The following is a 14,520-nucleotide window of genomic DNA, read 5'->3' as shown; positions in this document are numbered from 1 at the left end:
AAGAATTGTATAGTATTTGTATAAATACTGGTTTGATTCATTTAAATAATTGTTTGATTCGTTTAAATATTAGTTTGATTGATTTCATTAAAAAAAGGTTCTCAACTACTAAAGGTTAACTAAAGGTGTACGTGAGATATGCATGAAATTATAGGCGCCATGCAGGCGCCTGCATGGTGCTGTACGCACGCACTTTAGTCCCGGTTTGTTTTACAAACCGTCACTAAAGAGGCGACCTTTAGTCCCGGTTTGTAACACCAACCGAGACTAAAGGGGTCTGTCCACCGCCTAGCGTGGCAATCTCGTTAGTCCCGGTTGGTTTTACAAACTGGGACTAAATGAGGGTTTGATATCCCGGTTAAGGGACCCGTGATAAAAGACCCCCCTTTTATCTCGACGGATTAATCCCGGATGCATTTTTGGAAGATATGCAGTCTACGAATCGATACTAATACCGAGTTCTCTAGTAGTGCTTTCATGGAAAGATTGACGACTGGCGTAGTACCATCTCTTCATCACCAGCCTAGCATTCAATGATGCTCATCGAGAACAAGAATACAACAGCGCAGATCATACTTAACCCCTAATTTAAGTACCCGCGCCCAATCCCCCTACTATGCACCCCAATCACAAAGAGCCACAACCAGCTCCCCGATCCGGAAAACCCAAACCAAAGCAAATTAACCTATCAGATCAAATCGAATAAGAAGTGCTATGCCACTCCAGCGTCTCCGCGCAGCTGCTACTCCGGCCGATCGGCCACCGTGCGCCGCACCAAGGCGTTGCACCTCTCCTTCCGCATCTGGGATCATCACCGGCTGTCCCTGCGGTAGGCATGGGTCACCTAATGCACACGGTTAGGGCTTGCATGCTTTCCCATACACAATTTCTTGCTTTGCTGGATACGTTTGATTATTACTTCCTCCATTCCAAATTGTTGGTCGTTTTGGTTTTTGTAGGTGCTATATAATGTAGGTCTAGATGCTGGATGCATACTAATATCTATGAACCTAGAAAAGTTTAAACGATCTAGAATTTGAAACAGAAGGTTTGTTTCTCAGCTACATACACTACAGGAAACAGTAAAGTTGCCGAGTGCCAGAGGCACTCGGCGAAGACCCAAAAACACTCGGCAAAGGGTTTGCCGAGTGTAACACTCAGCATTCAGCACACGGCAAATTTTGCGTCGGCAAACAGATGTTTGCCGAGTGTCAAACATCGCGCACTCGGCAAATAGACACTCGGCGAAAATAAACACTCGACGACAATGGCGGTGACGGCGTCCAGGTAAACGGCAAGGTTGCCGAGTGTCAGATGGCAGACACTCGGCATAAAACTAAAGTTTGCCGAGTGTTGGCCTCGAGGCACTCGGTAAAAAATTAAGATTTGCCGAGTGTAGGTTGGTTTAGTATCCATGGTCTACTCTGACCCAAGATAGAATTTCGGCAGCACCTCCCCGCTGTTCTCCAAATACACGTCCTTGATGGGAGATTGTGTATCCGGAGAACAATAGGGAGGTGCTGCCGAAACTCTATCTCGGATCGGAGTAGACCATGGATACTAAACCCACCTACACATCCTCGGGTTGTCCAAAAAACGTGGACAATTCAAAACAGATACGGTTATAGATATGCAAAGATCTGCATATTTCCAACCGTATCTCTTTCGAACAGGAGAGGCCTACATAGGTTACATGATATATGAACATCTTACGGAAAAGAGAGGTGTAGGATGCATCACCTTGCTATCCTGCAAAGTGACGAGTTGTGGACGGTAACGTAGCCTCTCCTGCAAGAAAAGAAATATAAAACTGTCAAGTCGTAATTTTGGCAGCACCTCCCCTGCACGAGGAGGTTTCTAAAACCTGCATCAAATCAAACAGCATGATGGCCGACAACCATATCCACTCCAATTTAACGGCACGATGGCCGACAACCACACACAGCTCAAAAGGAAGCAAATAATCCATACATCATTCAACCTCTTCTAATTTTTAAAAGAAACTCCTATCACCTCCCTAGTCATCCTACCCTTTTATAATTTCTAATCATTTTTCAAATTTCTAATCTACAAGTCATTTTCTAATTCATCCTATCATTTCCTAATTACTAATTTATTTTCTAATTAATTTGAACAGCAAATATTGAAAAATTACCGGCTGAGAGCGATAAGGGGGCCAGCGGGGCACGCCGGGGGCCGGGGGCGCACTGGGGGCGAGCACGGCGCGGCATCGAGGGTTGGGGGCGGCGGCTGGGGGCGCGCGGCACCGGCGGCCGGGGGCACGGGGGGCCGGGGGCGGGTGGGAGGCGTGTGTGTGTGGTGTGTGGGTGTGTGCTTGTGTGTGTGAGTTAGGGCGGGCAGCCAGCCCGGGTGCTTAACTTCCAGGCTTTGCCGAGTGCCAGATCGCGGGCACTCGGCAAAGGCCCTATTTTAATTTATTTTTCGGATTTTCAAACGGTGTTGCTGCCTGGTGGTGGGCCCGCGGAATGTTTGCCGAGTGTTTCGATGTGACACTCAGCAAGCAACGTACTTTTTCCGAGTGCCTCGATGCGATACTCGGCAAGTAGCCTCCTTTGCCGAGTGTTTCCGCAGGACACTCGGCAAAGTACGCTTATATTTCATGTGTAAACCTTTACTAATATTACAACGTGTTTTAGTAATTTTTTGTCCGTAAACTTTGCAAAAACCTAGTCAAAATCACTAAACAATGCCTAGTTCATTTTTCTACTCATATTATTCCATTATTTCATGGATTTATAGGTCAAATTGAATTTATATCTATTAAATTTATATAATTGCAATTAATAAATAAAAATTATCAAACGGATCCGAAAAATTCCCAAAATTTGACATGAACCAATCTATGTTGTCTATGGCCTATACAAAAAATTTTGAACTCAATCCCAAATTCAAGTATCAATTCGACTCAAAATCTTACCGGATCTTTCCAACTTCTACGAATCCTCTCCTGAGATGCTTCGATTTCTAAGCATCATATGTCAAAATTTGTGCGAAACCTTCTCAATTTTTTACCACAGCCTCCATATATGAAATCATGGCATCTTGGCAAATCTCGTGATTTTCAGACTTCGTTTATATTTTTGAGAAATAAAAAATCATTCGGCCACACGTTCGTGGTCGTGTTTTCTTAACAAAATGTTCGAAATTTCTTTTCATTTCCCGGATGAGACCTCAATTTGGACTCATTAACATGAATATGATTTTTTCACTCATATTATTCCATTATTCCAATAACTTGCAGTTCAAATTTGACTTAAATCAACAAATTACTCTAAATGAAATTAATTCATTAAATATAGCAAACAAGTTAAGAAATAGACCACCTTCTAACATGCAGTGCCAAATGTCATACGTGGGGAGTACAAAAAGTGTGGAGGGTGGAGGAGGGAAAAATTATTTTGGTTTTGCCGAGTGTCGCAAAAAACACTCGGCAAACATTCATGTTTACCGAGTGCCGTAGAAAACCACTCGGCAAACACATGTCTTTGCTGAGTGTCGACCGTGGCACTCGGCAAACTTGTAACTTTGTCGAGTGTCTGCAACCGACACTCGGCAAAGGACTAACGTCCGGCACGTCCCCCCTAACGGACGTCGCACGTGCCGGTCATGTGGTTAAGGTTTGCCGAGTATCAGTTGTTTGCTGGGTGTCGGTTACGAGTTTGCCGAGTGTTTTCAGTTTGACACTCGGTAAAGAGGATTTATGCCGAGTGTATAATGTTTGCCGAGTGTTTTCAATTTGACACTCGGCAAATACCTCCTTTGCCGAGTGCCCGAGATAAAACACTCGGCAAATAGAAAATACTCGGCAACTTTACTGTTTCCCGTAGTGATAGGGTGTGTTGGGTGAGAAAACTGTCACTACTAACGACATGTCCACATCCTGTTATTAGTACCAGCTGCATTAATTAAATTACACATAGATTTATGAATATATGCTAGACGCTTCCGATCCCTTCGTGTTGTAGTAGATAATAAACAAAACAAAACGCAATATAAGGTTGGCTGGGCTTGGTTTACATCACGTACACCATATTGATCTGAGCGTTGCAGGAGCAATGGCGAAACCCTGCCCTTCCTGCTGGACGAACCGGGAGCATCAAGGCGTCTGGGAGGATGGCACAGTAAGTTCAGTACTTCTCGTCAGTACACTTTATTTACAACAGCAGAGCATATATACATTGCAGTCAAATACTCAAATGGTTCATGCATTATACTGCTTGTTCAAATCAAAGTGATCACAAAATCCCCTGCAGGTTTTCCAGCAAGAGGTTCGTGCATAGTATCGCGGTCAGCCCGAAATCAATGCTATGGGCGCTGCTTGTGCTGTTGGTTCTGTTATTTCGGCGATCATGATGATGCTCCCAAGCCTTTTTCGAGAAGTAGGAGGAGGTGTACAGATGGGGGCACGTGGCGCAGCCCAATGCTCTACCTCTCTGATGGAATGAACTTGTACGGAGTGGTTATCTAGTATCCATGTAGCACACTTACATGTACTAGTGGAGATGCACGTAATAGTAAAATAAAAACTTATGCTCATAGAAATCTTGCGAAGACTAATTTTCTATCGGTTATACTTGGGTCGGGACGTCCGTGCCTCAACAAAAACTCGTACGCCCCAACCCAGCGATAATGTTGTGGTGGGAATTCTTAACGTGTGATTTTGTCACGATAAACACGTGATGATATTGCAGCAGGGGAGACCGTCCAACTCCAAGGACGGATGCTGCCATGGGAATTTTTTGTGTGTGTTTTTGTTGCGATAGTTGTATGGTGATGTTATAAGGGATTTCAGTTAATATGTGATGTTGAGGTGGTTATTTTCGGGATGTTAGATATGTGACGGAAAGTTTCAACAACTATTTTGGAATGTTGCAAAAATGTATCTTAGATGTTTCAATAGTTATTTTTTCATGTTGCACCTTTCTAGTCTAACTAACTAATTATATTTATTTTACTGATATTTTCAATAAAAATATACTTTTAGAATGTTGCAATAGTATTTTTAATATATTACGACTATATGTTTTAAAATGTTGTAAAATGTAAATTTTGATGTTGCAAACTTTGTTTTTAAGTGACGTCACTCTTCGTGGATATTGCATGAAACATGGTGTTATGTTGTAGCGGGGTTTTTCTATCCCCGAATCGGACAAAAGAGTCATTTTTATACACATCTTTTTCTAGCATTGCTAAAGTTCATTTTCACTGTTGCGACGGAGCATACGATGAGAAAATCCCCATCAGATGTCCAGGTGCTAGCAGCTCCGATTTTCTATTTACAATCAGGATGTCTATGTGGAACAAATGTATTTAAAAAAATAAAAATCTCATATCCATAAAAATCTTGTTTACAAGAATTTTAGATTCAATAACAAACGATTTAGCACCATACATATAAAAACCATTTGGTCATCCGAAAAAGTTAAGCCATACCATAATTATTTTCATCGCATCAGCGAAAAAGTTAGGAGATCAATCTGCTTACCCATAAGAGTAGGGACTACAAGGCGGGCACCGGCAGGAGTTCCGCATGCTCTGCTCAGCAGAGAAGGGGAAGGGAGCCATGGACTATGGGCCGCCACCACTGCTTCCGCCTCCTCCGGGTGATGCGGCCGCGCCTTATCCGATTGAAAAGATGGAGGCTAGGACGGTAGGCACTATTATGCAGAAATTCAAGGGCTAAAGCAAAAGAAACAGGATCTAGATCTAATTATCTTTGAACTGCGATAGACCGCGGTTGCAAAACTAGAAAGATCAGGGACTCTTTAGCAAAAGCGGCACGGCTGACCGGCGGTTGACCGGTATGCTGACCGGGTCAGATCTGATCCCACTGTCGGATTTAGATCCGACGGCTGCGGTCGACTTTGACTATAGCGGCGGCGCACGGGCCACAGAGGACGGCGGCAAGCGGTGGCGCACGGCGGTACTTTGATTGGAATGTGAATGCTTATGGGGTGGTCTGGTTTCCTGTCGTGTGCACATGCTCATCCATGCGCGTGTTCGACACAATACAACGATCCTGCCTGATGAACATTAGCGTCGGGTGCACACGTTTGGCCTGATGAACATAGGCGTCTGATTTTGGCTGATGAATTTGGCCACCCCCGCTGTGGGTATAGCCATATAGGCCGTCTGATGCACACGGTATGGTCATCATGTTTTTTTCCGAGTTACAAATATTTTTAGAGATTCTGATGTTTTATCCTCTCATGTCTTCTTCACATGTTTATGATGAACATAGGCGTCGTAGAACTTCAGCCCGAGCCAGATACAAGGTAGAGGCCGAGATGGAAACATCTTGCCTGCCTTCTAAGGACCAATGGTGGTCACCCTTGGATGATGAGTAATTGATAACGTTGTGTTGGTTTGATGTTGCTCTTGCTTTGCAGGTGTAGGATGCAAGGTGGCGGTTGACAGCGTGCGGTGAAGGTCAAGCAAAAGGTTCGTGCCGATGGACCAAGGGCGGTGAAGGATGAATGCGAGTAGGCTTGGACCGATGGACCCGAGGAGTCCGAGCGACGTCATGGGCGGTTCACATGGTTCACGGAATGGCGAGAGGACATGACGGGATGGAGACGGCGTCGGTCGAGTCGAGCAAGAGGCTTGGTGGAGGCTGGACATGCGTCGACATCGAGGAGATCACGTGGCGGCCAAGCGAAGATGGACGTTTTGGGGTGGTTTGGGCCTTAAAACCACCGCATAGTCAGGTTTTCCGGTTTGGTCCTCAAAACTGAGGACGAGCCTGGTGCAGCCGGAGCTTCGAGAAGGAGGGCACGTGGCGTCATCGTGAAGTTTGCGTCGTGGCGAAGTAAAGTCGTGAAGGCGGCGTGTCCGTCCGATGCGCGGATAAAAACTTGGACTAAAATACCCCTGCGTGGGTAGTTATCCTAGTTTTTATGTTAGGGGTAGTATAGTCATTCATCCCGGACTATATATAGGGATGGGGAGCTGGTTATTTTAGCACCTCTCTTGTTTTAGCAACTTATTATCATCTTGCTTAGAGGTTGTCATGTGCTCAGTGAGAGGAGAGAGGGAGATGAGAGGTAATTACTCTTTATCTCTTGATTTCTTCATCATTAATGGGTGGATGAAGGGAGGAGGCTAGTCCTCATCTTGTATAAAAAATGTTCTCGTAATTCAACTTTGTTTGTTGTCTCAAATCGTGCTAAATCTTTGATTTCCGAACATTTTTCTTTTTTGCCATTTTCGGAGTTATGTTTTGAGATTTTGTATTCATCATGTTTGAGCCCGAATCTCGTGAGGTGGGTTGAAGGGAGTTGTTACTAGGATCTTAGGGAGCATTCTTATTGTGATCCCTCTCCAAATCCCTCACGAATCCAGCTCGATTTTGAGTTTTTCCTGAATCATGTTCTTGAGTTAGGGTTTCGGTTTTCTCCAAAATTTACGATGAATGCTTGAGCTTTTTAAGATTTGTCTTATGGATCTATTTGCTTTAGTGGTATTGCATCCTTGTCTCAAGTTTTATCTTGATCCGGGGAGTATCGAAGGAGTTCTTGTGATTCGAAGTGGAGCGTGTTCTTTGTTCTTTGCTGTTCTTGTGTGCGTTGTTTCTGTTCTTCGTTCCTTTCCTGTTCGTGTGCGCAGGTGACAGGGAAGCAGCAAGTGGATCAGGCCATCACGTGTAGGAGCAACAGGCTGGCTTGGTAAGTCACGGCCCAGCTACACCAGGGGAGTGCTTCACCAGGTTGCAGGCCCAGGAGTGGGAGGCCAGCTGCTTGCCTCGCGGGCCAGACAAGCCTGGCGGCCCAGGCAGCAGTGCTAGAGGCCCAGCAGCCAGGCCAACCGGCCCAACAGGAGCAAAGCGGGGGAGGCCATCGCGCCTGGCGCAGGTTGCAAGCCAGCAGGCTGACAGCGAAGTAGCGAACGGTTAATTCTTGGAACTTGGTTTGTTAGCCCCTGTTTGACATGACTCCAACTCTGGGTGGAGCTGCTCCACTCCAGAACTCCAGGTGGAGCCAGTTCTGGGTGGAGTTGGAGCAGGCCCGTACCTATATTTTTGTGGCCCTGGTGCAAGATATAAAGTGGGGCCTATATTTATAAAATGCAAAAAACTAAAGTGCACGTAGACTTCCTCGTGTAATACCATAAGTATTTGTACAAAACGATTAAATGACGAATCTTACTTACTGATAACTTCTTAGCTTCCATTAAAAAACATCATTCGTCTAGTATTCTTCGAAATGAAATCTTCAATTATATCTTCATACTTAATCTTCTCTAGAAGATCATTTTCAAGCGCAATTGTCGCCAATCTATTTAGCCTTTCTTATTTCATAGTACTGCGCATGTAGGTCTTTAGCAACTTCAATTTGGAAAAGCTTCGTTCTGCAGATGCAACTGTTACAGGAATAGTTAACAAAATTCTGTATGCAACAAGGGCATTAGGAAAACAGCCCATCCGTTTCACAAACTTCAGAATATCAAGAGGGCACATGTCTTCCTTTGGAATGAAATCTTGGAGGAACTTTAACTCCACGTGTAATTCTTTGCCATCAATATCAGAATGGTCACCACTTCCATCAATATCAGAATGGTCACCACTCTTAAGTGCAGCCTCAAGATGAGCACAAGAAGACAACAGACTCTTGTCATCTAAGGAGCATAATTTCTTTGAAGTAAACAAAAAACCAAAAGTTTTTTTGTATCCCTGGTATTGTTCGAATCTCTTTGTAAGTGAAGCAATAGCTTGATCAACAATGGATAGAAAATAATTGATTCTAATTAACTCCTCTGTAGATTGTGAAGCAATAGATTCATCTTCACGTGCCTCATCAAATTGCCGTTTCCTTTTGATTTTACGCTTGGTACGGAATGTTGGTTCAACATCCATCTCACGTGCAATTTCTTTTGCAGATTCTAATGCATTTGGAAAACCAGTTTCTCTATACTTAGTGAAGAATGAAAGCAACCCCTGCACTTTCTCAATAGCAATATCAATAAGCATATCCTTTGCTTGTAATTGTTTACTGACCAAATTAATGGCAGATAATACTTCATACCAGATAACTATTGCCACTATAAATTCAAAGTCACCAAGCTCATTGGTCGCCAAGGATTTAGCTTCACTACATATTGTTGCATCATTATCAGTATCCGACACTTCCAGTAAAGCTTGTCGTATATCCTGCATTTGGAACCTTATAGCCTTAACACTGTCAACACAACTCTCCCAACGAGTTGCTGACAATGGCTTGAGAGTGAATCCTGATATGTTATCTTTTAAAATTTGCCATCTCTTAGTGGACTTACCAAATATTGTATAGATACATTGTATGATTCAAAAAAATCTTTTGCTTTACCGCAACTCTTTGCCATATCACATAGTGCTAAATTAAGACTATGACAGCCACAAGCAGAATAAAAGGCTCGAGGACTGATCTCCAAAACTTTCTTTTGTACCCCTATATTTTTCCCTTTCATATTTGATCCATTGTCGTATCCTTGTCCTCTCACATTGTCTATATCAAGGTCAAGATTCTTTAATTCATTTTGTAAAACATCAAATAACCCTTGGCCTGTAGTATCATTAATATCCAGAAAACCTAAGAATGATTCCTCAATGCAAATAGAATCTGAAGATGTGTCAACATATCTTATGATCAAAGACATTTGTTCTTGGTGGCTTATATCAGGGGTACAATCAAGGATAACTGAGAAATATTTTGATTCCTTTATTTTTCTAATTATTTCAGACCTGATAGAAGCAGCAAGCAAATGTATTACCTCATTCTGGATGCCATGACCGAGGTAATGTGTATGGATATCATCATTTGTTATGCGTTGAACATGCTCCTGCATAACCGGATCAAATTCAGCCATCATTTCAACCATGCCTAGAAAATTGCCATTGCTGTCCTGATACAGCTTGCTATTGGTGCCACGAAATGCTAAGTTATGCTTTGCAAGAAATTTTGCAATCAAAATAATTCTGAACAAAACCTTCCTCCAATGTTCCTTTTCCTTCTCAATTTCTCTATGAGCAACTTTATCAATAGTTTGGTTGTTATCAAATCTGAGACGCATGTCATACCAAGAAGCCATATTTGTAATATGATCTGCACTAGTTTCATGATCTTTAAGTCGAGTGCCAACATGTGACCAATCACTCAGACCTTCATTTGCTAGCTGACTCCTTAAATACCCCTTTCTAAATAACTTGCAACAAAAACAGAATACTCTATCAAGCTCTTTGGAATATACCAGCCATTCTCTATCACAAGTTTCCCCATTTGATAAAATTCTAGTATATAATGCTGCAGAAAACCTCCTTGATAACCTATCTTTAGGACCTTTCTGAATAGACAAGTCCCTTTTAGGACCCTTTTGGACCAAAATATCAACCTGTTTTTGATCTAGTCCATCCCAATATCTTGGATCAAATATGTTAGGCTGAAAAGGAACCCTCAAATCATTGTCTCTTTCAATACTAGCTGATCCATCAAGGGTAGCATCAACACCATCCGCATTGTTGGGATTAACTTGCACTGATTCAGTTCCTAAAGTGTGAGCTTCAACGTTGTCTGTGTTATCACCGTGATTTCCATCACTATGTGCCTCAGGAGTTTCATCTTGTGCACTTGTTTGACAGTTCTTAACAACAAATCTATCAAGACACCCTTTTGAGTCCCAGCAAATTGTTCAAGCCTTTGTTTCTTCTTGCACTTTTCATTACCTGACTCATATTTTCTATTTCTAGAAGACATGATATGATGATAAATAAATAGGACTCCCTGTTTCATGAATTACAAAGCAACAAAGCTAAATTAACATTTAACAAATCATTGACCCAATTGCACACAAATCATAGAGCCGGTCACCTAGCATTACCTTACCTGGCGGTAGCTTTTGCCTTTTGTAGTTCTGTTGTGCTGTTGGCCTGTTGTGGAGAAGACCTGCCGTCAGATGGTCAGAGGCAGGTGGAGTCACTGCATGCAGGCTTGATTGCGGCAGCGCAATTTCGCATGCAGCTTGGTGACTCGGCGAGATTGCGGCGGCTGGCGGCGCTCTGGCGATTAGATTTAGAAATTAAAATAATCGGCAGGCGGCAGCGGCAGGCCAGGCCTGCTAGGCTGCTAATCAGTATCGGATGATTCGGATGATCAGATCGGACGGTCCTGGTCCGGCAACACGGCAACAGATTCTCCAATCTCTAGGGCCCAGGCTAAAAACACAAAAAGTTGCATGCAGCCATGCAGGCCTGGTCGCATACTCGCATGCAGGCAGGAATAGAGGCCACCAGAGAGAGATTGACAGGTCAGTAGGTCACATACTCACGTACACATGGGGGCCCCAAAATTTTGGAGGCCGTGCGGTCGGCCCACTTGCCATGCATGATGTACGGGCCTAAGTTGGAGCTGTCTGGTGAGGGTGTTTGGCTGGGAGGGTGTAACCAACTCCAGAAAAGAGGAGTTTGAGGGTAGATTGCCTTTCTTGCCCTTGGTTCGACTTGAACTACTTATCACAAATATAAAATGAAAGTACATGCATTTAAGTCCAAAATAATAATAAATTACATGTTCCAAAAATTTAAAATTTCGAAATAAATTCATAGTTCCAAAATAAGGTCGTTACAATAATCATTGCACTAATTCCATGTTAGGGCAATTGATGTAGTCATACTATCATGAAAGGTATCCATAGTCACAAAGCTTGATTCCGAAGTTGATCCATCGGAGGCATGTTGAGACACGGCATACTTTTTGTATCTTTCCGAAATAGTAGGCATGTAGGTAGGATCATACTATCACGAAAGGTATCCATAGTCACAAAGCTTGATTTCGAAGTTGATCCATCGGAGGCATGTTGAGACACGGCATACTTGTTGTATCTTTCCGGAATAGTAGGCATGTAGGTAGGATCTCTATCAAAATTAGCAAAGTCCACATCAATGCTAGCATGGTCACGTATGAAATTGTGTAGAACCATAGTAGTAGCAACAATCTTCTTTTGTGTGACCATGGAATAACCGGGCATCTTGTAAAGGATTTGCCATTTCATTTTTAATACTCCAAATGACCGCTCAATAACATTGCGAACAGATGAGTGTATACGGTTGAACTTCTCTTTTGGAGTATTTGGTTCCATACCTCGATGCCACTCGGGTAAGTGGTACCTTTCACCCTTGTATGGAGCCAGATACCCCGAACGATTAGGATAGCCCGCATCTACAACATAGTACTTGCCTACACATATGTAAAATAAGATAAGTTTGTACATACAAATATGAAAAGGAACATAAGAAAAAATCTTTACCTTGAGGAGGATGTGGGAAGACATTTACATCTACTTCCAATGCATGGTACAATACACTAGTGTTGCAAAGAATCTGGTTGACCCGCAGCTACATAGGTGAAGCGCATATCAAAATCACAAACGGCAAGCACATTTTGAGTTGCAATTCCAGTCTTACCAATATATCTCACTTGTTCTTCAGGTGATAAATACACATGAATATGGGTTCCATCAAGTGCACCAATACAATCCTTAAAGTGTGGGTATGCTCTCTTGTCATTCCTAATCCTCTCGTGCACATTGCGAAAATTAGGATCTGTTGGTCTCAAGAAATCTTGTGCCATGGCAACCAGACAATTTAGAACTTCATGAAATTTTCTACTAATGGTTTCACCTGAGTGTTTGAACTTATTTTGTCCTCTTCTATTTGACTCACACCCACCACATGTGAATAGGAAAATGGCCAACATTTCATGAGTATTCACGTGCTTCGATGGTTTTAATCCGTACCTCTCAACCAACACATCATGAAGATCCTGAAAAATAACCTCATTCATCCGAAGCATTCGATGGCACTCCCTTGGAGTGTTTACCATCTCCATCAGCCAACCTATTCCACTTTGTTGTGAAAACATAAATCTCGGCGGTGCCTTATCCATATATGAGTCATGATAACTTTGTGCTAGCTTACCACAGCTCTTAACCATTTTAAAAAAATATTCACCATCAGAATCACTAGATTCATCAGACTCACTTGAAGACATCTGTGAACATTGACATAAATGAAATGTAAGATACAACTGTCATACCTAAATAAAATGCAATAAAATTAAATGTACCACACATGCGACAAAAATAAAATAGTAGCACACACAAATGACATCACTCTCACTAAGCCAATTTCTACTTTTCATATTTATCATTGTACTTCCTTCTAAGCCAATTGAACCTAATTTCATTAGTAGGCAAGGTCATGAACATCTCCCTTTGCTCCTTCTTCACAAACAGTTCAGATGCCATGTAATGTTCATTGCTATCATAACCGGCCCCACAAGCAATCACAACCTCCATTACTTCCTCAATAGAATATTTTCCATGTCTCTTCGAAACATATTCATTGGCTGAACTTGTCATACTTGTTACAGCTTCTTGAATTAGGAGTGCATTTCCAGACTTCGCTTTTTTACTACTCCTGTCAACAGGCCTTGCTAGTCTCTTGCCACTCGCAGGTGAGGGAGAAATACCAATATCCTCCTCTTGTGTTTTAGGAATGAAATCATCACCTTCTAGCTCAAAATTGGTTGCCTCATCTTGTGTCACATCAACATTTTCTGTTGCTTCAACATTAACAACATGAGGAGACCAATGATCAATACCAATAGTAGTAATGTCAGCAAAACACTTGGCTAATTCATCTTCATTCTCAAGGCCCTTCTTTTTGAACTTGCCACAACCCGGAATGTTCTGAAATAAGCACATAATATTATTATAAGTATTACCAACAGGTTTGACATGTGGAAAAAAATATAGGAAATTTTTTTAACCAACTTACAGCTCTAGCTTTTTTCCACCATTCATCATCCATAGCAATAGTCTTCTTTATAGGATCCCAACCAGTCCCTGTTTGCCTTAGCATTAGTTTCTTCCATGCCTTGAAATCTTCCTTCAACTTGTCCCATTTGTTCTTGATCTGACCCTTGGTAGCCACAATTCCAGTCCTTTCCGTGAACCCTTTCTCAACCTCAGCATAACCAAGTGCATTCAAGTGTGTGTTTGGCCGATTTCCTTTTTCAACTTGTTCGGCAAACAACACACACAACACTCGAGTGTTCTCCGAATTCCAATCAATTTCAGGCATCTATCGAACTCACAAATTTCATATTAGAAGGCCTCGAGTATATCAATTTCATACACACACAGCAATGGAGTATATCAATTTCATACACACACAGCACTCGAGATTGCGCATATCAAAAGTAAAGAGAAACATTTCCCAAACATTATGTATTACTTTGTACTTAGGTATGCAATCTAGTCTGATTACGTTATCAGCTTTAGTTAACACAAAGTGAAACCTTACTCGACAAATCAGAATCACTAGATTTAGGCATTGGTTCACCTCAAAACAGGTCACTTACAAAAAGCAACATTAACTGCTTTGAGCAGAAAATGAATTTCACGAACATAATTGGCCTCACAAGTAGACCGAGATGACTTGTGCCACCAGATATGCTTTCCCCAACGGCA

The 14,520-nt window shown here is 42.3% G+C and overlaps 1 protein-coding gene and 1 pseudogene across 1 annotated transcript; both read right to left on the bottom strand.

Moving 5' to 3' along the window:
* Positions 1-8,293: 8,293 nt before the first annotated feature.
* Positions 8,294-13,037, bottom strand: LOC117849295 (uncharacterized; annotated as a pseudogene).
* A 139-nt stretch (positions 13,038-13,176) lies between these two features.
* LOC117847302 (L10-interacting MYB domain-containing protein-like) lies at positions 13,177-14,131 on the bottom strand. The gene is made up of 3 exons (XM_034728489.1): positions 13,918-14,131; positions 13,826-13,842; positions 13,177-13,737 (listed from the first exon to the last, which is right to left on the bottom strand). The coding sequence occupies exons 1-3, from the start codon at positions 14,129-14,131 to the stop codon at positions 13,177-13,179; spliced, it is 792 nt and encodes a 263-aa protein (XP_034584380.1).
* Between the last annotated feature and the right edge of the window lie 389 nt (positions 14,132-14,520).

This window comes from Setaria viridis, chromosome 3 (assembly GCF_005286985.2).
Source record: "Setaria viridis chromosome 3, Setaria_viridis_v4.0, whole genome shotgun sequence".
In the NCBI taxonomy this organism is placed as follows: Eukaryota; Viridiplantae; Streptophyta; class Magnoliopsida; order Poales; family Poaceae; genus Setaria; species Setaria viridis.
This window is presented reverse-complemented; position numbering and strand designations above follow the sequence as displayed.